Raw genomic sequence first — 25858 nt, 5'->3', positions numbered from 1 at the left:
CAGTAGATTTTCAAACTTCTGGTTTTCTTTTAACAGCCCCCCCCCCCACTTTGGAAACACCCCTGTTTTAAAAGCAGTTTGGACATGTGGCAGCATGGGGGTGGGGTGTGGGGTTACTCTTTGAGAAAGAAGTTCAAAAATGTGCTGAAGCAAGAGGTACGCTGCGTGGTGGGCTAAGAGATCACACAGTGTTCTCATAAACCCTGTTGTTTTCAGTGAGTGCAAATAGGCCATGGGGAAAGTGAGATCAAATCCACTGACCATACACCCAAATATCCATTTGACCACTGGCAACCAGAGCTGGCCCACCCATGAGGCAGTGTGAGGCGACCACCTCAGGTGGCAGGATCCATAGGGACGGCAGATCCAGCCTCCAAGGAATGCACCACTGCTGCTGTTGTAGTGCTGGTGGTGGCAGCAGACTCCTTGGAGGCTGGATCTGCCTCCTTCTTGGCCACCTCTACAGCAACCTCTTGGCAAATAGGAGGCACTGCTGGTTTCTTCCCATCCCTAGGGAGGAAATGGGATACAGTACCTGGTATCTGGTATACTTCAGGTATCTGAAGAAGTGTGTATGCACACAAAAGCTTATACCAAGAACAAACTTAGTTGGTCTCTAAGGTGTTACTGGATAATTTTTTTATATATTTTATGTGTGCATGTACAATTTAAATAATTATTACTGTAATTTAAACATACGTAAATACAGTAATCTCATTTTAGCAGGGAAGGCTGTGACCATGTAACTTCAAGCCCTCTTCTGCTCTCTCTTCTTAACGTTTCTTTCTCTTTAAACCAGATTTGGACCAAACATGGGATTGGCCCTGAAAACAGAGGGCTATCCTTTGTAAAGTTGGATTAATAGCCACCCTACCCATCTTGCCAGAGGATTGTTGATACTGATAAGGGTTATTAGGGTGGGGAGTCTCTGCATCAAAGTTGCAGGCTGCTCTCCCAAGAGAGACCCACCTGGCTCAATCTCTCTAACAGCTTCTTGCAACCTGGCCAAAACCTCATTCTGCGGACAAACTTTTGGGCAGAGAGTGGTCCACAGGTTGGTCAGCATTGTTGGTTTTGAAGAGTTCTCAACTGTTGTGCTATTTTTGAATACTGGTTGTTTATCCATACAGTGGATGCTCGGGTTGCGTACGTGATCCGTGCGGGAAGCACATTTGCAACCCGCAGCGTTTGCAACCCGCAGCACCGTGTGTGCGCACGCACGGGTTGCGATTTGGCGCTTCTGCACATGCACATGCACAAATCTAGCGCTTCTGCACATGCGCAAGCGCTGAAACCTGGAATTAACCAGTTCTGGTACTTCCAACTTCTGGTACTTCCAACTTCGGGCGCAGTACACAACCCGAAATCGCACAACCCAAAGCATCTGTAACCCGAGGTATGACTGTATCGATTTTGTATTTTCCTTTATTGTTTTACCTAGTGCTATTTTTCTAGAAAACAGGTACAGGAACCATGAACACCTCCCTCATTCTCTTAGAATGGCAACAGAGAGGTTCTGGAACATTGTTGTTAGCACTTGAAAATCAAAACTAAGACAAAGAGAGTATTAACCTTTTAAATTAAATGCAGTGCTTTGAACACTGTTGTTTAAATTATGGCTATCTAAGTGATCTGTTATTGTGTCTGTGTATGTTATGATGTGGGTGGCACTGTGGTCTGATCCACTGAGCCTAGGGCTTGCCGATTGGAAGGTCAGTGGTTCGAATCCCCATGACGGGGTGAGCTCCCGTTCCTGCCAACCTAGCAGTTCAAAAGCACGTCAAAGTGCAAGTAGATAAATAGGTACCGCTCCAGCGGGAAGGTAAACAGCATTTCCATGCGCTGCTCCGGTTTCGCCAGAAGCGGCTTAGTCATGCTGGCCACATGACCCGGAAAAACTGTCTGCAGACAAAGGTTGGCTCCCTTGGCCAGTAAAGCGAGATGAATGCCGCAACCCCAGAGTTGTCCGCGACTGGACTTAACTGTCAGGGGTCCCTTTACCTTTACCTTATGTTATGATAGCACTATCTTATTCTTTTCCATTACAGAAATGAACATAACCCCCCATAGGAAACATTTCCCCTCTTCCAAAGCACAAAATCTTGCGGGAAAACATTATTCCAAAGTTTCAAATGTCAGTCTGGTGGATACCACTATGTTTTCTTGATTCTGTGGTGAAGGGCTACCATATTTCTTTAAAAATTGTCCTCATTTCCCTTTCCAGCTACAGCTTGAACTTCCTTGGTCAGTTTCTCTGAAAGTACTATGGTCCAAATTTTTTGTTTCCATTGTGATATTCGCATATGTTCTATAGATTTTCATTTGGGGCAACAAGTTGTTGAGCTGCTACTAAAACTGGCATTTTTATTTTTAAAAACTGTTAACAATACTAAAGTTGAGGTATGAATAACATTTTGTTTTGTGATCAACCTTATTTAATCTATAATATTCTTCCAAAATGGTTGTAATTTGTCACATGTCCACCACGTATGTACAGTACAGCGATTCCAATCTCTTTACACCTCTCCAGCAAAGAGGAGAAATAGCTTTGCTGATATGACTACACCTCAAAGGTGTTTAATGCCACTTGTGTAGGAGCTTAAGAGTGTTTTATGCACATAGATACTGAAGCTAAGGGCTTCTTGTCCCACAAGTTCTGCCAATCTGCCTCTTCAATCACCATCTTGAGATCTGAGTCCCAAGTATGTTTTGTCAAATTTGTTTGGCCTAATTGCCTGTCAATGATTATTTTAATAATATATTCTTAGATTTTGCATTAGTGGTTGTGATTAAATTTTCAAATGGTGTTAAAGGTCTAGAAGCATGTTCAGTAACTGTTGGATTTGTTAGCAATGTGTATGCGGGAGGCAGTGGAAGACAGGAGTGCCTGGCGTGCTCTGGTCCAGGGGGTCACGAAGCGACTAAACAACAACAACATGTTGGTATATACGGTATTTAAACAGTTCCTGGTGTTTTGTCTTGCTTTGAGTAATACTTATTCCCCTGTCAAGGTATGTCATCTGTGTAAAAGTTAATCTAAATAAATCTGTCTTTTTCCATTGCTCACACAAAGTATCTCTTTCTTCTGTGTAAAAAAGGTGAAACAGACAGTATCACTGGTGATGTTAGTGGTGTCAGTTTGTTTATCTGTGTTGGTTCCCCCCCCCCCTCGCCGCCCTCATATACATTTGTGGTGTATTAAAAAAGGGAGTCCCAGAATTTTCAGTGCCAGTGAAAGATCATATTCCATATGTAGCCATGACTTGTTTTCTCTAGGTACATAGGTTTTTATATATTTTACAAGGCAATGTATCATGGTATCTCTGCTGGTAGATGTCTAGGGTGCTTCCATTTGTGTATTATATTAATAACTATTTTCTCCCATCTCTCACAAAGTTTTAATGGGAATACAAATTGGAACTGTTTGAAATAAAAAGATAATTTTTGATAATAGCATCATTTTCACAGATGAAATTCTGCCTATTCAGGACAAAATCTACTAAGTAGTCTTAAACAAATATTGGACATCATAACTACATAACCCAAATAGAATTTCAAAAAACAGGAGAAAATTCTTCAAGTTACCAGTCAGAATAGCCTAAGATGTTTTCTCAAAAAAAGCCAGCAGGGAAGAGATTATGGAGGAAAACAGAGATCTCTCCCACTGCCCTGCCAGCTGCTGGATAAAAAGTGGAACATGCAACACAAGAGTCAAATTCCAACTACAGCACAACTGCAAATTATATATCCATTTTCCTACCCAACCATGCATCCATTTTCTGTGCAATGATGCTGACCTGTGCTCCAGTATTTTAAGTTGTGAATAGTTAAGGCTCATCCTCCTCCTCCTACAAATTTTTATTGTGCACCTTTAAATAATCTGTGTGCTTTCAGAGGATAGGGTGGGGACTCTTAAGAGATACCAGCATGTTGACTTCTTGAATAACAACTTCACTGATGCCTTCAGTGCTACTGTATGCTGAAATAAGACAGAACAGAGGACAGTTTTAAATATTTGTTGTTGTAGTTATATATGGTGATTTCCTACCTGATATTCTAGTCCAGGCTGAGACCTTGAGGAAGGCCATGAAAGTCAGTATTACTCTAGTGTATTTCTACATTAACTATTTTTTTTTTTCAGAAGCCTCATTTCAGAGGTGGCTCTATGTGTGTGTGCGCGCATGGAGAAATAGTATGAATAAAATGACTGTGAAAAGAACTAGAAAATCATGAGCAGAAAATAATTAACCATTTCATTTAGAAAAGGCTTGGGTAAATAAAAAGGTCTCAAGCATGCATTTGGGACAGTAGGTTGTTGGAACAAGCTTGATCTCACATTAAATGGGCCACAGCACTGGAGTCACAAGGCAGAGAGAAGAGTCTTTGTGGCTGGGTATGGGCGTAGGGGGCAGGCAATACTCATACCCCTCTCTTGGTGAAGGTCAGCCATCAGTGGCCAAGGCCAATTCAGTCCCAAACCCACTCTGGAATCCAGTCTGGTGAGGGTCAAAGTACTCAGTTTCATTCAACTGCAGCTGAAATGCAAGTGCCCTCTCAAGAGAGCATTCGTGATCCTGTGGAAGTTGTGCACCACTGGATCCAGGGCAGGCTTTTTCAGAAGTGATCACATCAACACTCCCTTCAAAGTGGTAGGCACCACCCTTGTGTGCAATGATGCATTAGCTGCCCCCTAGACCCACCCGTCGAAAATCGGCACCACCAGTTAGTTTCAATCAGCCAAGAGCTGCAAAGAGTTGAGAGGACAGGTGTCAGGGGCAGTGCTACAAGCACCTTGTTCACGTCACCAGGTTGGTGAAACTGATCCCACAACACTCGCATGGCGCATTGGACACCTAGAGAGATTCTGCATCAGTATCAGTTTGGGAGGTGAGCAACTTTATCCTCAAAGTGTCTTACAAAGAATTCACAACTACTAGATAGCACAATTTGCTACCTATTTATTTGCAAAAATCTTAGATATTGTTAGTCTCTGTTTTAAGGCAGTATCTATTGAGCTCAAGTCTACTGATTGTAATAAAGATGAATGGGAACGTGCTATGCTTGCCAGTATTTAGTTGGCAGCATGTGTGTTTCAACAGAAGTCTGATGAACAAAATGGTAAAGCTTTTCCTTTAATTTCACCTCCATGCTAGGGAAAACAGTATGTTTTATATTTCTGACTTTCGGGTCACTGCTATCAAAAATAGATTCTATATTTTACTGCATCTTATTGCATTAGTTACGAGTTAACGGTCTCTGCAGCCACAGCAGGCACTATGATTCTCCAACAGTTTGACTACACCTCTGGAGGTTGCACTCCATTGTCTCTTGAGACAGATAGACACCAACAAGGCATTTGGGTGCACCTTGTATTGTGAACTGTCCTCAGCTGAAAGGTGGTACAGATAAATTTGATATATAATTTTTTAAAAAGATAAAGTTAGGCCAACGCAGGGGAAATAGCTGAAACCTATGGGGAAAGATCTGCTAACTGTATCCTCAAATTCTTTAGAACTCAAGGGGTTTTTTTTGGTCCCCACGGCCCTAAAATTATACAAGGCCAAAACATTGGCACAGCTCCTTTATGGGCTCTTCTTATAACCCTCTTCTTTCACTCCCCTCAAGAGAATCCAGTCTAAATTTCTCAGAGCCCTTTTACAAGTCCCCAGATGCGTTTCAAATGCATAGATTAGAAATGGGGATGAGGAGAGGGTTTTTTTGCTCATATTTGCTTAACATCAGTCTATAACTGGTTGGCACTGAAATTGCTCCAAGGTATAGCTCCACTGATTCTTTGTGATTGGTTCGTCTGGCTGGCAGATAGCGGTCCTGAACTCTCTGCAGAAATTGGGCCTTGCTCTTCAAGCCATCCTAAATTTGGGATTGGATCAAGCAAGATCCGTGGTCAGGCAAATAATTATGGACATAGAGAGACGACAGGACTGCCTGAGGTCCCGATTACATAACTGCAGAACGCTAGAGATATGTTGCTGTCCCAGAAGCAGACCTCCATTTCCTCGAATCCAGAAATGCAAGAAGGGCCTTTACTCTCGACCCCCATCTGATGGGGCTTGCTGACCTTCCGGACTATAGCTGTCAACGTTTCCTTTTTTAAAGGAAAATTCCCTTATTCTGAATAGGATTCCTCGCAAGAAAAGGGAAAAGTTGACAGCTATGTTCTGGAAAAGCCTAAACAAAATTTTCTCTTCTTAGGCAAAAATCACAAGATGACCCGGATGGTTGCCAGATTCTGCGCATAGATTTGTAGGTGTAGAACACCCCCTGGAACAAGTAGATCGCTAGGAAAACTGCCGTAGCCGGGCATCCCAGGGGCAATCTGCATGTTAGTTTCACCTTAGGCCTTTTTGCGTTCATGCGACTATTTTTATTTTAATCTATAGTATATTGTTTAAAATGGCTACAGTCATACCTCAGGTTAAAGACACTTCAGGTTGCATTTTTTTGGGTTATGGACCCACTGAAATCCAGAAGTACTGGAACGGGTTACTTCCGGGTTTCGGCGGCCGTGCATGCGCAGAAGCACTAAATCGTGCTTTGTGCATGTGCAGAAGCTCCGAATCGCAAGCCGCGCGTGCGCAGACATGGCGCTGCGGGTTGCGAACGTGCCTCCCGCATGGATCTCGTTTGCAACCCGAGCGTCCACTGTATTTCATTCTTGTGAAAGCAGTCTCAGTTGTGCTTCTTGAACTGGTCTTTGACCATAATAATAAATTACTACTACTACTAGCTGAAACCTAATGCAAGATATTTTCTACAGGTTTATGCTCATAAATCACAACACACACAAAAACATTCCATCATTTATTATGATATATAGGGTTTTTAGCAATATTAAAAATTCTTAAATTATTTTCTATTAGTCGAATAGAAAGACATTATTGACTAAAGGATGTGGGGAAATACCATATTTATATAGATATAAAAATAAAAAGGCACTGCAAAACCCCTTATCACAAAATATAAAACAGCAGAAATACTTTTGTAAGCACTTAGAAAGAGCAGAGCTACAAAAATAATTACGTATCTATGTCAACAGAGCCATTAGCTACCTTCTAACTTCCCTTCTGACCATCAAATCAGCATCCACTGCCTTCTTTAATCTCTGGAATTTTACTTTCAGTTTTCCGCAGATGTAGTGGCTTTTGTGAATGGGAAAGGGGAAAAGTGTCCCAAACTATTAGATAATTTAGATGTAATGCCAAATTATGATTTGCACAGCCAGAGCATGGTTTTGTCATGACTTAGGAACAGACAACTCACAATCTAGGTACCAAAACACAATTTGAAGCAAACCATGGCTTTCACGTTCCTCTGAAAGCCATCGCTTGGGAACATCAGTCCACCCTACGAGGCTGTTGTTTAAGATAGCATCTGGGGATTTGGAGGGTAGGTGTGGAAAGAAGGAAACCACACCAACCACTATTTGCCTGTACATCTGGAAGTAAGGGTTTGGAGTCTATGCTTAGTGCAAACCATGGTTTAAAAACATGGATTAAAAACAAATCCATTAATTTACTCAATGCTTAATATTAAACATGACGCCAAGGCTTGCATGTGGCATTCCACTTGTTTCAACTGAGAACACCACATTGATTTTTTAAAAACCACCCAATCTAACTCGGTGGAGGAATTCCCATTCATTTAAACAGGAATAAATCCTACTCTTTCCCCTTATGGAACTGCAGCATGAAAACATATAGTTACTCAGGGTGGACAAGCCACTTGCAATTTTAAAAAATACCACCTGAGGGAAAGAATTATTGGATTTGAGAATACAGGATGCCTGCACCTGCTTTTCTGAAGAGAAACAGCTGCCTGAAAGAGGCATGTAACCGGCCCCTCACCTAAGTGGCCTGCTAGCACAGCCATAAAGGGTGTGGCAATGTGCAAATGTGTTTGGGGAATTGTATCCTTTTGTGAAACGTCTTAAATGCTGCAGTGTTTGGGGCCTTTTATTTGTGTATATTTGTGTGCGCTGTAATTTAAACCACCTGGAGAAGGGTGTGGGGCTTGAGCATGCCTGGAAAAAGGCTGTTCTGCCTCATGAGAGTAAACAAAACCAAGAATGTAGAGGACTTTATGAGGCTATCTGTTGCTAGACCTGAGCTTCATGTGCTATCAGACTCATGAACTTGAAAAACTTGCTCTCTTCAGCTTGCCCGTGTGTTAATTAGAGTGATAAAAAGTCAACCACAGCCAAACCAATGGATTATTTAAAGGGGCCTGAACTCTGGTCATATTCACGCCCTACCTTTAAAGCTCTCCTACACTGCTTGAAGTGACAGGTCTTCTCGCAAAGTGTTACGGCACTCTTAACAAGCTACAGTTCCTTGGATTATTTGAGGGGAAACCATTACCGTTGAAGAGAGATAATTTAAATGTCTGTTGTGGGTGTCATTCTACAACTAGGGCTAGTAACTTCTTGATTTCTTAAACAATGAAAGCTGGGATTCTCGGGAAATTCACCTTTACACTGAATACCCACATGCTGTGCTTTTAATGTGCTTGCATGGAACCATGCACTTTTAGTCTTCATTTAACACCAATAAATTATCTTTCCGTCACTGTCTTGTGTGTGCAAATTTGGTTGTGTCTAAAGACCAAATGCTACACAATGTCTTCTTCATTGGTTTGGCAATTCTCATACATGTTAGTCAAAGCCCATTCTTATGTTTTCGCTTGTGTGCAAAAGTTTTGCTTTTCTCACATGCTTTAGTGCAAGGCGTGAGCACACATTTGGATCTAACTGCTTACATGATGATAGCTTGGTGGGAAGAGTAACACTATGCATGCACAAGTTCTCAAATTCAATCCCAAGTTTCCCAGTTAGAAGGCTGTGGAGGAATTTTTCAGCCCAAGACAAAAGCACATCACTGCTACCCATCTCAGACAGTACCAGGCTAAACAAACCAATGGTCTGATTGAGGCCACTCCAGACCATAAATGTAAAGCACTCTTACGCCCCTTTAAGAATCATGGCTTCCCCAAAGATTCCTGGGAACTGTAGTTTGTTAAGAGTACAGAGTCGTTAGACCTTTAAGAAAGTGCAGTTCCCAGGATTTGGGCAGGGGGCAGGAGCCCTGACTCTCACTGTGCAGCTGTGACATAGGAGAGCTTCATCTATTAATTGCCACCATACACACACCATTTTTTGTGGAATGCAGCCAGTTTGGGTAAAGGTTTCTATTTTCCATTTGTGTATAGAGTTGTGAAATATAAAAGTTTTAAAATTAAAGCATTTCAATACAATATTCAAGAAAGGTTTGGGCACTACAGAAGTAAGGCACTCAAGATTTTAGAAGCTGTGCTTAATTTACTCAGACTGAATAGCTGGCAATCTCAGGGTGGGGGGATAAATACATAAAGTTCTGTCACTTAAAAAAATAGCACCCCCTTTTTTAATGGGGCAAATAGTTCCCTTAAATGTACAAAATGTGCTCTGAATGCAAAATTAATAATATCCCTACACAACATAGCATAGATAAAGCAATTCTAAAGTCCTACCTCAAGCATTCAGGTCATCAGTTGTATAAAAAGCTTCATCTTATATTTGCAATTCTTCGGAATCTGGCAAAATATAAACTTTCTATCACCCATTATACTCGGGATATCATGGGTCTTGCCTGGCTAAAGTCAATAGTAATTCTGCTTTAGTGGAACGGCATGTGCAGATGTTAAGTTATGGATGGGGGCTGGATGGGTGGAGAGTTCAGACTACGGTGTCCTTCCAGGTGATTAGAAGAATTATTATTCCTCTGTTTTCTCCACATTTCTGATGTAGGATAAATTTACAAAAGTGAGTTTTGAAGTCTTGTCACCGCTTGGCAGGATGAGCAGACAACCAGTTCTGCGACCAGTTGGGAAACTAGCCGTGCGGAAGAGCTCCTTCCTTCACTTTGCAATGATACAGCACTTCTGGAACCGTTTAGCAACATGCACCACTTGGCATGGACAAGCCCTCAAACTTTCTGCCACAATTTCCCACGGTGCTTCTGGGAAGCCCACAAGCAAGATGGAAGTCAAACAGCACCTGCGATTCCCCACCCACAAGCACCCCAAGGCATGCTGATAAATAGTCAGCTGCATTCAGCATCTGTAGTAAATAACCTTTTGGCTAACTGTTTACCTGTAACAGTTCTCTGTTCTCAAATGTGGGATGCATGCATACATGATGTACCCTTAACGTACATCTTTAATCTGAATCCAAGAATTTAAAGGCTGCCATTTTCCAATAAAGAGCTTCCCCCACCCTCCACAACATACACTTTTTAAAGGGATGTGATGGAGGTTGATTATGCCACACAACATGGCTTATAAATTAAAAAAAAGTTCAAACGACATTTGCCATCACTCACCATGGTAACATTTTGAGGCAACAGCTGTTGCAATAAACAAAACTAAGGCCTGGGTCTCACTTGCATTTTAGTCTTGAAGTCAGGAAAAACAAGCCAGCATTGCAGAAAGAACAGTAAGATGTTTGTGATGAGACAGTAAGAATCCATTCATGTATAGGAGCTATATGATACCCACCCACCCACCCACAATTTATTTTCATGAACTTTTCTGCCTTCAATAAGACCGGCATCATATATTCTGAACACTTTAAAAAAATCTGCATAATAGTTGCAAGGTACATGTGCAGTTGACTTAAATGAACTCTTTCCTCCATTCAAAAGAACAAATATGTCTAAGCAGCATAATGGATATGTAATAATTGTTGCACATTAAGATGCACCATTTGTGTAACCATGCATCTTTCCCCATTCGAAAGGACAGCTCTTAAAAGCAGTATGTGTAATGACCATCAAGACAATTGTGCATTGTATGCAAAACTGTCATTAACAACTGCTTCCCCAACTCAGCCAATACTTTCAAGTGCCTTCCCTTCATTCTGTTGTCCATACAGTCACTTCCTGTTTCATCCATTTACTTCAGTTTTACTAGGTTTGTGAATCTGCAAATCCGAACAAATGTCATTTCCCCTCCTCATACCCCTAAAGAGCTAAGCTTCCCTTCCGGGAAATCTTGGCCTGAGTTTTACAGTCCTTTATTCCAGAAAGTAAAAAAAGGCCTTTGGTCTCAAACACCGTCTTTTAAAAAGCTATTATCTTCCAGATCTTTAGCAAAAAGTAAAAAAATGCAGCCTCCTGAAGGAATGAGTCCACATGTTAACTCTTTCCCCACACATTCAGCTATACGTCCAGCTATTTTCCATATGTTATATCCACACAAGGAGGCAGGTGCCCAAGGAATCTTCTCGTTGGCTTCCTTTATAAAGGCAGCTGGTTGCCAAGGAACTGTAAATGCCTGGTTTCCACGAATGGCCCCTGCACAGCAGGGATTTGGCAACTCCTGCTCATTGGCAAAAATGATGCCCTTTGCCTTTCCACCTCTATCTATTGTGCTGGGACTTCTACTTAAGATCCCAGGACAAAATTAATGTTTGATATAGAATCATAGAGTTGAAAGAGACCACAAGGGCCATCGAGTCCAACCCCCTGCCAAGCAGGAAACATATGACTAAGAACTGCCTGCCATGATCTACCTGATGTCTTTGCAAAGCCAAGTCTTTGCCAAACTGGAGATGATCTTCTGTGACACAATCACTTTCTCTAAGGATATATTTGGCCACATCCTACATGCTACAGAGGGCCCACACACTACCCTATAGTAAGCTTTCTAAATGGCGACCAAGTAACGGAAGGCCCTCACTACTGAAAATGCATTCAAGTGCTAATTAAAGAGGTTTGATCCGAGGCTGAGGGGAACCAAAACCAGCTTCTAGCTGCTTCAGCACATGAGAATATCTCCCTCAGCTGCTTCTAGGAGCAGGGAAGCTACCTGGCATATCCAAGCCTGTGTGTGAAAAATGAATGATCCTGGAGCCATTTAATGGATGCCTTCAGCCAAAGGCCATTAAGTCTTAAAAGGCTTCTCCTCCGGCGTAGGCCTAAGCCTTACGTTGATGTTGTAGTCAAGAGTTCTTCAGTAAACAAAACACTGCATTAAACATTTTCTGAGTAGACAATGCAGGGGCTGTTCTCTTCACAAAGCTCTAGCTGCACACTTGAGGCAAACCATCTTTTGGCAGAACCAAGGCTATAGTTGAGTGTGGTCCGGTATATGTTCTTGGCATGTTTGGGGAAGATGATTGTTGTACTCTGGAACCTCAGGGGTTTCTGGCGCGGCTCAAAGATGAGTTGGGACTTGTAGTTTCGCCATGTGCAGTTGGGGGCAGCAATGACGGTCTCACTGTAAGTGGTGACCGTGGGCATTGGGCAGTAGAAAACATCATCCCTGTAATGCCTCTCAGAGCCATATTTTACCTCAGAGTTGCACCTGAAATTTAAAAGGGGGGGGGCAACAAGAAGTCATGCACAAGAACTTCAGTGGAGCCCCAACAAGATCAAACCAAAGACCTGCTCAAGTCCCACATCCTGATCCCCACAGCAATTACCACCTCCTCTGCTGAACCCTTTGCTCTCCAACAAAACGCAACCATATCTGACCCTGAGTTGCAAGTTTTGGGGGGCCTGTAGACACATTTGGAATACCGAGAAAGTGCCATAGGTCCCACTCATAAAATGGCTGCCATAGGGGCATGACATAAAAGTAGAAAAAGAGGCAGGATCACCCCACAACCCCCCAAATTGTGTCTAGCAGGAAATGGACTTCCTAGCAACTCTTGCAGCACTTGTTTTTGCCTTCCCCGTTCAAGTCTTGTGAGAGTCACATGAGAGTTGGCACTTTCCCCTTTCTGGATAAAGGATGTTTAGGGCTGCAAACTCACCAGGGTTTCACTGGTGCTGAGTCTCGCCGGCTGGGGCCTGATCCTGCCCTTTTTACTGCTTGTGTGAAGCAGAGATGGCTCACTAGAGCATAGCCAGGCATAGCCAGGATATATTTTTTGGGGGGGGGGGAGGCTTTATGTTGAGGGAACAGAACCAAGTTATCTGTGACACAACTGGTCAGTTAGTTAAGTATTTTTATTCATTTACTTGATGGGGCAGCTGCCCCTTGCACCCCTTGGCTACACCCACGTCTACCGTCGACACATGTGTATAACAGCGATCCTCAGGTTGCAAAAACCTCGGCATCCAGCTGGACCTCTGGAACAGATCCCATTTGCAACCGGAGGTACCACTGTATGTGATTAGGCAAATGTAGCCAGTGGTTGCAGCCTGACCAGCCCAGCAGAATTAGGGATTTGTTGGCAGTGGGGTGGGGCAGGTCCTACAGGGAGGGAGACCAGGAGTGGTGCCAACTTGAAAAAAATATTGGGGGGGGGAGGTAAGCCCCGCCCCACATAACTGATCACATGACGCAGCACACACACATCATTTGAATCACAACACCCATCAACTTTGGAAGAACCAGTTGTATGTCCCCCATCCTGAGCTACTGCCAATCTGCGTCTGCTCAAGTGTTGTTGTTGTTGTTTGGGGAAACTCAGAACCTCTCTCTCATATGGACACTGTACCTGATACAGAGCCATGGAGGACCAAGAAATGCCCTGACTCTGCCCTATTTTCGGGGGTGGGGGGAGCTGAGGTGGCAGCTCAGGGCAGGGACTTGCATTTTCATCCCCTGCTGCCAAAAAATGACGGTATCTCCTCCGCTTCTGACTTTATTCCAGTTCCATGTTTGAGCCACTTCCATGTCTGAAGGGCAGTCAACAGGGAAACTAATGAGAGATGGAACCAAAATGTTCTGGAACAGAACAATTGCTCATGAGTGAAAACTGAGGGAGTAACTCAGAGGTTGCCTGGGGCGCAAAATACCCTTATGCCAGCCCTGCTCATAAGCAAACACCAGAATAGTTTCATCAAGTCTGCTTTTGCAATGAACAGGTAAGGAAACCTTGAAGGCTGGAATCCACATTTTCTTCAGGTCTTCTCCACTTACACATCTTTTGTCAAATTTGTCTGATTTGTGTCTTGGAGGGGTGGGGAGTTAACTGGAAAAACCTACATCTCCCTGCAAATCTGGCGTTTCAATATCTAGCTCGTCTCTCTGTGTCTCTAGTAAGTGTCCTAAAATATTAGCCAAAGCTGGAACAGACTTCACAAACAGATCTAGATAGATTCCTGTTAGTTTTTGCATTCTTTCACTGCACACCCAACTTGAAGAAGCAGCTTTTATAGTCTGTGAAAAGCATCTCTGTCTTCAAAGAAGCAGGAGGGACACGCAAAGCATCCCGTTGCCAGGTTGCCGTAGGGGTTTTACATGGTTGGATGCTTCCAGATCTTGGAGGCGCAACCAGCAGCAGCTGAGGAATTTGCAGCTCTGTGTATAAAAAGATTAAACGCTGGGTGTGGCGCACGGCATTTGCCAACGCCCTGGAGGAGGCTTGGCCCACCAAACGGCACACGTAACACAATCTGCTTAATGAGTTTTGCACAGCTAAGCTCAGAGGCCAGCAAGTTGCTTGGTGCAGACAGCAGGAGCCCTCGATGGCAATTGGAAAAACATCCTTGTCAGTAGCACCTTCAAATTTCAAAGGCTACTCTTTAAAAGTTGGGTGCATGGGTGGCACTGACACTGGGCAGAAAGCTGCAGCAGCATTTCGGCACACCAGCAACCACCAGAACATCAGTGGCTAGCACCAAAGGAAGGTTGAGAAGAACCCCAAATGAGAAACGTCACTCATTGCATCAAAACCACATTGGCTTCCCTTAAATTTTTTGGAAATTTGGCCCACTTAAAAAACACACTTGAACTTAACCTTACATTTTTGCCTTTAAAAGCAAAATTCAGCAGCAATGTCAAGGACTCTCACTGCCATTCACTGATGGACAAGAGTCTGATGTCACCACTACTGTCATGCCCACATATGGTTGGGCTGTTGGGTTTTGCTAGGACTGGAGACCCTCAGAGAAGAATCTGACCACAGAGCACTGGAGGAGACTCCAAAAACATGGAAGTAGGAGGTGGGCAACTCTACTCCTCAGCACACAACTTAAACCCTCGCAGTATAAGACAGAAAGACTAGAAGGTGGTAATCTCTGCCTATCAGAAGAATTCCAGAAGGGTGAGAGGTCAGAGCAGTTCTTTGCCATCATTAGAGCAATGGCTAAATTGTTCACTGCCATCCAAAGGGAGAAAGCATGATCTTGGGATCTCTGGGTTAGCAGTGTTCTTGATTGGCACAGCTTTGGCCCTAAATGCTGTGAAAATGCCCAAGCCGAGCAAACACCTGGGACGATTATGAAAGGTTTCACCACAAGTGCGTACTTCAACAAATACTGAAGTATGTCCTCACTTCAGAAATGGCTGGTAGGGCAGAAGAGGCAGGAAGGCCAACAATAAGCTTTTTTGAAAACTGCAAATCGCTTTTGAGACAAATTGTTTGTAGTGGAAAACAAATATTATAAATAAAAGAAGTCAGTAGGTGGAGTCGGAGCCAATATCAAACAGAGCCAAACTAATTATTGTTTTGTCCTCCTCTTCTTCCATACTGAGTTCCACAAGGGCAAAACTGAGACTGAAGAGGAGGAAGCTGAGAGACAGCTCCTTCCCGCTGGACGGGGTGCAAGTAAGAAGGCAGGGAGCTGGAAGCTGGCTGAGGACAGACGGAACTTGATGGGGCAGTGCCCCATTTGCCCTTAACGGACCAGCACTCACTGTCCGGCCTCCAAGCAAGAGTGCTTTAGTTCATGGATCTGGCCAGCCAGCCAGTCTCCTCCAGGACACTGTAAGCTACTAAGGACACGAGAAAGGCACAACACATCTGGTTTTCTTTTCCAGCAGAGATTGGGACTGATGGTACTTGCCTAAGGTCATGTAATGAGTTGTGTTCATGGACCAGGGTTGTCCTGGTGCACAGCTCAGTCTCGTAAACTTGCTTTCCTATACAATCTTGAAGCAGCCCTTTTGTCACTGTGCTAGCTATTGCTTTTATTTATTTGTTAAATTTATTACCCCTTCCCCATGGCAGGTTACAGCAGCATAAGATATCATACCAATCCTACTTCTTTGTTCCACCAGCTTGAGAGCACAGGCCCATCTTCTACACAGAGGCAGAAGCCCTCCCAATGATTTGGGACCGCAACACCCACCATCCCCAACCACTGGCCATGCTGGCTGGGGCTGATGGGAACTGGAGTCCAACGACTTGTCAGCCTGGATAGCGCAACAACGCATAAGTCAGCTTTGTAATGTAGGCCACTACCTAACCCTGCTCAACAAAAGGAGATTCAGAAAACGAGACAGCCTACAAATTACAGAGGTGTGAGGGACAAGGGATTTGGGGGGCGGCCCCCTGACCTTTTGTGACCCCCCCCTTAGCTAGTGTTTTGGAAATCTAAAGAGGGGGAAATTTAGCCAAAACTGGAAGGAGCTGGAACATCTGGATTTCATTAAGGACCCATTCATTTCACCCACAATAATTGAGCACTGAAAAAGGAATGGACAGCCAAATGAAAGCTGTGATGGGTGCAAGCTGCCATGGCAAGCAAGGGAAAAATTCAACAGAAATCTTCCCCACCCATTGTGAGTTGAGCTAAGACAAGGAGAGACAACCTGGTGCCTCCAGGTGTTGCTGGACTGCAGCTGCCACCAGGTCCCAGCCAACAGGCCAGGGGTCAGGGGGACGTGAGCTGTGGCTCAACAACATCTGGAGGGTGTCACATGGGCTGTCTCTGAGCTAAGACCACCAATTCACTGAGTTCAGGCCGCTCAACAGCTGGCAGTGATTTTCTGCCTCAGAACTGAGATGAATTCAATGTGAGATCTAAGCGGTGACCCCTCCATCTCCCCACCCCTCACCCCACTCACACTCTCCTATTATTCTACAGCATTCACTCTTTTTAATTTCAGCCATTCCTTCTTCCCCTCACCCCACCCACAGCTCTGGCTAAAACACCCAGCAACCCATTCATAAACACCACTAATCTTTTGCAGGAGAAAGCAGGAACACAAAAGGAAGCCCATACGTTACCTAATTTCCTGTGCCGGTTCGGGGTTGACCTCTATGCTTTCACCAAAAAACACAGGGTGCATCCGAGGCCTTATTTCTGATGTGGAGGCATTCAGAAGAAGATAAGGGATCTACAGGGCAGGGGGAGGGGAGGAAGAGCAAAATGGAAACACATGAGGAATCTGGAGCCTGCTGAGATGTTTACAGTTGAATCCGTGGTTAGTTTTAAGCATAGTAAGAAAAGCTATTGCTGTGGACCTGTTTAATTCTCACAAGCACCCTAGTCCCTATGAACACCCGCAATTTTCACATATGGTACAGGCCAGCTCAGACCCATGCCAGTTCCAGTGTAATGGGAAAACATTTCACACTGCAACAGTGCCCTGCTTGTGGGCTTCTCACATGCATGTAATTGTGAGGACACGATGCTAGTCTGAGCCAGTAGGGCTCTTACATTCCTAACAGAACACAGATGCGTACAAGGGTATGCTTCAAGTTAGCTTTCCACCTCAAAATCAGTGCAGAACAACATCAGGAAACAGAGGTCCAGATCAAGAAGGCTTAAATATGCATACAGTGTTCCAGGATGCAGAATGCAGAAGTATATCTAGATTCAAAGTTTGGGAAGCACTGCAAGGCTGAACTCTGCTCCTAAACAGATGTATATGAAAGCAAGTGTTAATCCACACTTTTTTCTTATTGTGAAGGTTACATGAGCTGACTTTTTAAACCACGTCTATCTGAACTTGTGGATGCTCCAATCTGTGTCATCTGGAGGTGTGCCATTACATAATCAGCTCTACATACACTCTTTGGGCTTGGGAGGGGGGATTATTGGTTTGTTCTTGTTTTTATTATGCATTTTGTGTTTTTATCTTGTAGTTTTATGCTGTGTACCACCCTGAGATCTATGGATGAAGGGCGGTAAACAAATTTAATAAATAACAATATTAGTAGTTCTTATTATCCGCACCTCTGTTTGCTGCACTGTTTGCCCCCAGAAAAACCTGATCTTTAGTGCTGAATTGGAACAAACAGCAACTGCATTTTCTGCAAAACTCCAGTTTGTTCCAATTTACTGCAAAAGAGTGGGTTTTCCAGGAGGACACAGTGGGGCAAAGGCTAAACCGCTTGGGCCCATGCCTAGAAAGCAAGGGGCAAGTGGGAAACCGTTCAGACCAATGCTTTCTAAGCAAGGGACAAGCGGAAGTGTGGACGAGCCCCTTGTCAGTTCCAAAGGGTTTTCATTGTCACCTGCCTTGGCTGCTGCAATGTTGGAACACCCACAAAATACACTTTTCTGGGGGTTCATTCAGACTTCCTTTGGTGCTGCACTTTCTTTTTCATCCCAGCCTCCCCCACCCCCAGAAAAACCTGCACTTTACTGCAAAAGGCAATATTCCATGCATTGCCATTTGCTTTGATCCAGTGGTGAAAATGGGTTTCCCCAGCGAAAGTGCCAGGACCAAAAAGAAACCTCACGCAGACATGGAGCTTCAAAGTGTGGACCTGTGCCTGGAGAGCAGGGTGCAAAAGGAAGTCTGGATGAGCCCTGAGTGCATTCAGACAACCAGCCTTTCTTTTCATTTGAGGAGGACCAGTTGTGGAAATCCAAAGGAGCGAGGCTCCACTCTCAACACAGCTTAAGGGAAGGCTCACAGCTGAGGAGCAAAACACAAAATGTTGCAGGTTCCACCTCTGGCATCTCCAGGTAGCACTCTCTGAAAACCTGGAGAATTGATGCTAGTCAGTGTAGACAGTACTGAACTAAGGGGACCAGTGGTCCGACTTGGTACAAGGCAGCTTCCTAAGTTCTGACTTAGTTGCAGAAAAAAAGATTTCTGACACTCATCCATAGTTTGGCTGCATGCTCTCTATTCTCATGGGGGCCACTAGACATTAGCCACTGAACTTCCATGTTCAGACAGAGCACACTTTTGAATGCCATTGCTAGGGAGGGTCATGCCCTTTGTACAGTGCTTGTATGCCAGAAGTACCCAGCTGGCCGCAGCTGGAAGCAGAATGGACTAGGAGAGAGAAGGTGTGGTGTAGTGATTGGAGTGGCAGAGCAGAACCAGGGGAACCCAGGTTCAAACCCTTGCTCAACCATGACGCTCACTTGTGCCCATCACTTTCAACCTAACCTACTTCACAGGGTTGCTGTTGTGAGGATAAAATGGACGGGAAGTGGCATATAAAAAAAGCTGCTCTGCAGCTAGCATAGAACAGTAACGATAATTTACCATACTTATTAATTGCTTTCCTCACAGAAGTGACCCAAAGTGACTTGCAGAAAATAGTGGCAGTCTGAGTGGGCAGTCTGTACGCAAGGCTCCCTGGATCAAAGGAATTCCGTGCAACATATTCCCAGGCAAGTATTTGAAGACTGGGTTCTAAATCATAATATGTTCTAGCTGCAGCTTTCAATCCTGCTGCCCAGTTCTTATTATATAGGATGGATTGCTCCCAAAAAGTTAAATTCACCAGCCACTAGTCCACATAAAGGTATTCCTCAATATTCAGCAATTAATGATGCCACAAGAGCATTGGCAAGTGCTTCTGCACAAAGGGTCTGCATTGGCTGCATCTATATCACCAGGCCCAATTCAAGATGTAGGTTTTGGCTGATAAAGCACCAAATGTCCAGGTATTTGATACCTTTTCCTTTATAGACTGAGATGGGCCATGAACCCAGCAAGGTAGGGACAGGGCCTACTCTGTACTGGTGCCCCAGCTGTAGAACTCACAACCCCTTTTATTAGATTTTTTTTTTTTAAATACCCTGCCTTCTTCCCTGATGGGACTCAAGGCAGCATACAAATTAAAAACAAGAACTAGAGGCACAAAGAGATATGCTGACTAAACTTTAGACACAGGGCTAGAACATACCTGATCTCTCAAGCTTTTTGAAATACAGTATTTAATTTATTTCCGTTTCAGCTGGTGCTTAAGACTTTAGTTTATCCGATCAGCTGCTGTTTACCTGTAATTGCTGTAAACTGGATTTTAGTTTATAGTACTGTACAATATGACTAATCTGTATATATTATGTTGGAGAACACCTTGTGGTAACTGCATAATGAAGGGCAATATATACATTTCCTTAATATTATACTAAAAATAGCCAAAGGTGACTTTTTGATCTGGTCACACAGGGCTCTTGTGCTATTACGATCTATCTTTAGTCACTTGTTACCTAAAAAGGTCTCCAAGCGATTTATATTTAAAAACAGTAACATAAATATGCTACACCATAAAAAACCCCCAAATCATATAAACATTAAACATTTTCATATAACATACAAAAAATAGTTGTCCCCCACAGAACAGCCTAAGTTATACTTCATTATGTCCCAGTTCTAGTGAATTCCACCCCCACAGTGACTGTAAAAACATCTGAGGGTTAGGAAATTACTGGTTGTCTGAATCCAGCTTCTGTCTTTGTCTCCCCCCCCCCCAACACACACTCTTGGGTGAAGGCCTGGTTTGATGTGCCATCCCTCCCTGGCTTTTCCCCCTGCCTCTGCCTCTGCCTGCCCCACACCCCCCCCCCCCGCCCCTTTCCATCTGCTTGCCTGCCCAGCTAGAGCTCTCGGAGAGCCAAGGTTTTTTGTTCTGGCTTTTTGTTTTTAAAGGACCTGCAAGGAGGCAAAACCAAGCTTAACCGCAAGCTTCCCTCCTGCTGAGCTCAGCAAACAAGCCCATCCCTGTTTCACAGATGTTTCTGGGTTTTTGCTACATCAATGAAAACCGTATGGGGAGGGCCCAGGAGAGCGGGTTTTCTGACATGGCTGAAATCAAAGAACTGCCTTTTTGCCATCTTCATTTTGATCAGATACTCCTGCGCCCCTGAGGCTTTTAACGAGAGCATGATGAAGGTAACGTGTCGGGCGCAAAAATGCCACATGGGAGATTGTAAATAGAGCTTCTGAGGATCCACTGCGAAGGAGAGAGGGACAACAAACATCTCTACATCCCATCCCATCCAGGGTGGAGGGAGCATCAACAGCAACAAGGGACAGGGCCTTCTCAGTGGCTGCACCAGTAACTATGGAACACCTGGCCCACTGAAGTGTGGATGGCTCCCTCTGTGGCAGTTTTTCACAGTTCAGCAAGGGCATTTTTATTATGGCAGACTTTCGCTTGCTGAGTATATGCTGCTTTATGCAAACACTATTGTCAGGGGTTCAGGAGCAGAGACACAGGAGAAGGAGCAAATGGAGAGTGAGGAGGAGGAATACGAGGGGGGTGTAGGCAGTGACAGTGGTCAGAGAGATTCCACGAGTCTCTCCAGCGAATCGGAAGATTCACAGAGAGGAGCGCCGATGGCCAGGGCAAGGGGGGTGCCAAGGGGGAAACCCCAGAAGGAAGGGGCCAGCGGGGACTCCCAGAGCAGCAGTTGGAAATCAGGACCAGCGTCCCCACCAGAGCGTAGTGGGGGGGAGGAGTCCCAGGCATCAGGACCAGTCTTCCCACCACCAGAGGGAGGAGATGAGTCAGGATTGGCCACGCCTCCATCGGAGAGCGGGGAAACGGTCAAGAGGAAAGTCACCGGCTGGGCGCGCGCGCCAAGTTCAAATGTACAGGCGAGCGGCACAGCAGGTAGCCCGGATAGGGAGCCAGATCCCAAAGCCCGCCGGAAGGAAGGGCAAGACTCAGGGGGGTCAGCTTCAGAAGAGTCCAGGAGGGAGGAAACCCCAGGGGGCAGAAGGACCCAGAGGAGGAAGGAACAGCGCAGGAGGTGGAGCCGGGCTAGGATCTTAAACTGGTGCGGAAGGGGCAGTGACTCAGAGGGGACTTCGCCTATCTAGAGTCTAGACGTAGGGTTGCACGCTCTGGCTTTAAAATGGAAATTATACTTCAATAAAGACTTTTGTACATAATATCAGCCTGGCGTTGGTCCTCTGTGAGCTGGGACCTAGAGGCAGCCCTGACAGTAAGTCCCCTCTCCCGTCTTTTAAAACCTCGCAACGTGAGGGAACGCAGCGAGGGGTGAAGATTGGTGCTTCGCGAGCTCACGAAAAGGAGGCAAAATGACTACCGAAGAACACATAGCAAGCCTGCAGAACGCAGTAACACAACTTAATGCGGAGATTTTGGCATCCAGGAAAAAGGAGGCGGAAGCAGCGGCTACCTGCCAGGATCTGCGAGCTAGGTTAGAAGCGTTGTCTACACAGGGGCTGCCGGGACCCAGACCAGAGGGGATTGGGCTGGGGAAGAGAGGAGCGAGCCTTGTGTCTCCGTTCGATGGGGATCTGCAGCAGTATCCTAACTTCAAAGCAGACTTGATTTATGCACTAAAGTTGCTGGAAAAGGATTTTAGAGATGAGCAGGAGAGAGTCGGCTTCATAGTCAGTCATTTGCGTGGAGCAGCTAAAGCATGGTTGCGCAATCTCTGGAGAGATAAGGATCCAGCCCTCCAAAATGTGGCTGCCTTCATTAAAGCGATGGATGCGTGTTTTTTGTCACAGAGTGATGTGGATATCGCCAGGAGGGAGGTTCATGGACTAAGACAAGGCAGAGCCACTGTAAGACAATATCACTCCTGCTTTTTTGCACTGGTGAACGCGCTGGGGTGGGAGAAAGAGTCAGCTGCCATCAGAGACCTGTTCTGGGAGGGGCTGAATGGAGCTGTGAAAGACGAAATTGCAAGGGGGGAGAGACCCCAGACCACTAAAGACGTGGTGGAGAGGGCGCTCACGATTGGAGTGAGGCTGGAAGAACGCCCTTGGGGCAAGGAGGAAGGGCGTTGGGGACGCACGCCAGCAAGAGCACCGCCCTCCTTTCCCAGGGAAACGGCGCGCGCTCAATCCACGCCTCCGCTGGGAGGAGGAGAGGAGCCGATGGAGATAGGTGGTGCTAAGGCTCAGTCAGCAACCGGAGCCCTGACGCAGGGAGCAGTCAAAACGAAGCCTCCTAGAGGGAACAGGAAATGTTACATCTGCGACAGTGCTCAGCACATGGCGAAAGAGTGTCCCCGGAGGATCCACAAGCACACTGCAGCTTCAGCAACAGTAACAGAATCAGTTCAGCAGACTGCACCACAGCAGGGAAACGACACTGTCTGGCTGGAAATGGAGCCACTGGGGCCCAGCCAGACATATCAGTGAAGCAGTCCCCAGGCATCTTACAGCCCACAGACCCCCTCCCACCCAAACCAGTGGTGCAGCTCACCGCATCCCTCCAGCTTCCAAATGGGCTCACCATGGAAGTCCCCATTTCCATTGACTCTGGCAGCAATGCAGACTTTATAGGAGTGGATTTCATCAAGCAACATGGCATAGCGCTCCTGCCTGCCACGATGCCCCTGAAAGTAGTGACAGTAGACGGCAGAGAGCTACTAGGGGGACAAGTGCTACAGCAAACACCACCAATGGTGATGCGAATTGGAAACCACCGCGAAGTCATCAGCTTCAATGTTACACACCTGTCAGACACACCCATAGTGTTGGGCATGAGTTGGCTGGACCGGCACAGTCCAGCATTAGCATGGTACAAGCGCCAATTGACTTTCTGCTCCTCCTACTGCGCAGCAAACTGCATACTGCCCACCCAGGAAGATGAGGGGCTGGAAGATGGGCCACAGTTGCACTTGGGCATGCTGCAAGCGGTACCCGACAAGTACAGAGACTTTTTGGAGGTTTTCTGCGAGAAGGAGGCGGACAAGCTACCCCCCCACAGACCATACGACTGCAAGATTGACCTCCTGCCGGGGGCGACGCTGCCGACGGGAAAACTGTATTCCATGTCTGAAGATGAACTGCAGGAACTCAGGGAGTTCATAGACCTCAACTTGAAGCGGGGATTCATCCGGGAGTCCAAAGCAGTGGGGGGCAGCCCCGTGTTTTTTGTGAAGAAGCGGGACACGCCCCAAAAGAGGCTTGTAGTTGATTTCAGAATTTTGAATTCGAAAACCAAGCCCACAGCCTTCCCCATGCCCAAGATCGATGACCTCCTGGCGACGGTGAGGAAGGGTCGCATCTTTACCAAGTTGGATCTACGCGGAGCGTACAATCTCATACGCGTGCGGGAGGGCGACGAGTGGAAGACGGCCATGTTTGCACCGCTAGGCACCTATGAATATAGAGTTATGCCTTTTGGATTACAAAATGGCTCCCACTGTTTTCAAGCCTTCATGCACCACGTCTTAGCGGGTCTCCTCTACAAGAAGTGCGTCTGCTTCCTGGACGGCATCCTGATCTTCTCGGAGTCGCAGGAGGCTCACGAGAGAGATGTCAAGGAAGTCCTGCAGCGGCTGAGGGAGCACAGGCTTTACGCCAAGCTGGAGAAGTGCCAGTTCGACAGGACGGAGGTGGATTTCCTGGGCTACAAGCTGTCCGACAAGGGACTCGCCATGGACAGCGCCAAGGTACGTTCAGTGCTGGACTGGAAGAGCCCACGCAATCGGAAGGAAGTCCAGAGGTTTGTCGGCTTTGCCAACTTTTATCGCAAATTCATCAAGGGTTTCGCAATGCAGACAGCGGCCATCACCGACACCCTCAGCTCCAAGAAGAAGAAGTTCATCTGGACGGAGCAGGCGGAGCAGTCCTTTCAGAAGCTCAAGCATCTCTTCGCGTCCGAAGAACAACTGCTACACGTGAACCCCAGCAGGCCCATGAGGGTGGAGACGGACGCCTCAGACAGGGCAGTGGGGGCCGTCCTGTTGCAGCAAGACCACCAGGGGGACTGGAGGCCGTGCGCTTTCTACTCCAGAAAACTCAGCAAGTCGGAGCAGAACTACACCATCTGGGACAGGGAGTTGCTGGCCATACATGCAGCCTTCAAGGCGTGGCGGCACTTCCTCATCGGAGCCAAACACACGGTGCAGGTCCGCACGGACCATAAGAACTTGGAGTACTGGCGCACGGCGAGGTTCCTGAACCAGAGACACATCCGCTGGGCGGAGTTCTTTGCGGATTTCGACTTCAGGATAGAATACATCCCAGGGGACAACAACATCATGGCGGACGCGCTGTCCAGGAAACCGGAGTATCTCGAGGAAGAGGCACCGGCGGCGGCCAAGCACATTTTCGCGCCCAAGGCGTGGGCATGCGCCTCAGCCACAGTGGACCTGGACGCAGTGCGTCGCGCGCTGCAGACGGACTCCTTCGCTCGAGCCAAGATGGAGGAGGTGCGCAGCGGCACGGCGAGGGACGACGAGTTCCAAATACGCGACGGACTGCTCATCCGCAGAGGGGCTCTCTACGTACCGGGAGACGACCTCCGCGCGAGAGTACTGCAACAGCTGCACGACGCGCCCAGCGCTGGGCACTTCGGCAAGGAGAAGACGGTGGAATTAGTAGCCAGAGACTTTTGGTGGCCCAAGATGCGGGGGGAAATCGCGGACTACGTCAATAGGTGCGACACCTGCCAAAGGGCCAAGCCAGTACACAGGCCGCCGGCGGGCCTGTTGGAACCGCTACAGACACCGTTCGAACCGTGGGAGAGGGTGGCTCTGGACTTTATCACGGATCTGCCCAGCTCGAGAGGCAAGACAGCAGTACTCGTGGTAGTAGACTTGTTCACCAAGATGGCCCACTTCATTCCTTGCACGAAGGTGGCCACGGCGGAGCAGACCGCTAAGCTGTTCATAGACCACGTGTTCAAGGTGCACGGCCTGCCACGGTCTATCTTGTCCGACCGGGGGCGCCAGTTCATCTCCAACTTCTGGCAGAAGCTGATGGGCATCCTGAACGTCAAGGTCAGCCTGGCGTCGGCGAGACACCCGCAGACCAACGGACAGGCGGAGAGGGTCAACGCCATCATGCAGCAGTACCTGAGATGCTACGCGAACCAACAGCCGTCGACCTGGGTGGACTACCTACCGCTGGCCGAATTTGCCTACAACAACACGAAGCACGTGTCCACGGGGGTGACACCGTTTTTCGCCAACAATGGGCGGCATCCCAGAACCTTCCC

General features: G+C 46.3%; 1 protein-coding gene across 1 annotated transcript in view; it reads right to left on the bottom strand.

Moving 5' to 3' along the window:
- Positions 1 to 12026: 12026 nt before the first annotated feature.
- The window catches only part of RFLNA (refilin A), a gene marked incomplete at both ends in the record, with an annotated part of 29603 nt that continues 15771 nt past the window's right edge, over positions 12027 to 25858 (bottom strand). Inside the window, 2 exons of the mRNA XM_081841656.1 lie at positions 12027 to 12360; positions 16961 to 17070. Of these exons, the coding sequence (XP_081697782.1) occupies positions 12027 to 12360; positions 16961 to 17070 (444 nt within the window). The remainder of the gene's footprint in view (positions 12361 to 16960; positions 17071 to 25858) is intronic.

This window comes from Podarcis erhardii (assembly GCF_964252035.2).
Source record: "Podarcis erhardii genome assembly, chromosome: 15".
NCBI lineage: Eukaryota > Metazoa > Chordata > Lepidosauria > Squamata > Lacertidae > Podarcis > Podarcis erhardii.
The sequence above is the reverse complement of the archived record's forward strand: the minus strand, read 5'-3'. Positions and strand labels throughout refer to the sequence as shown.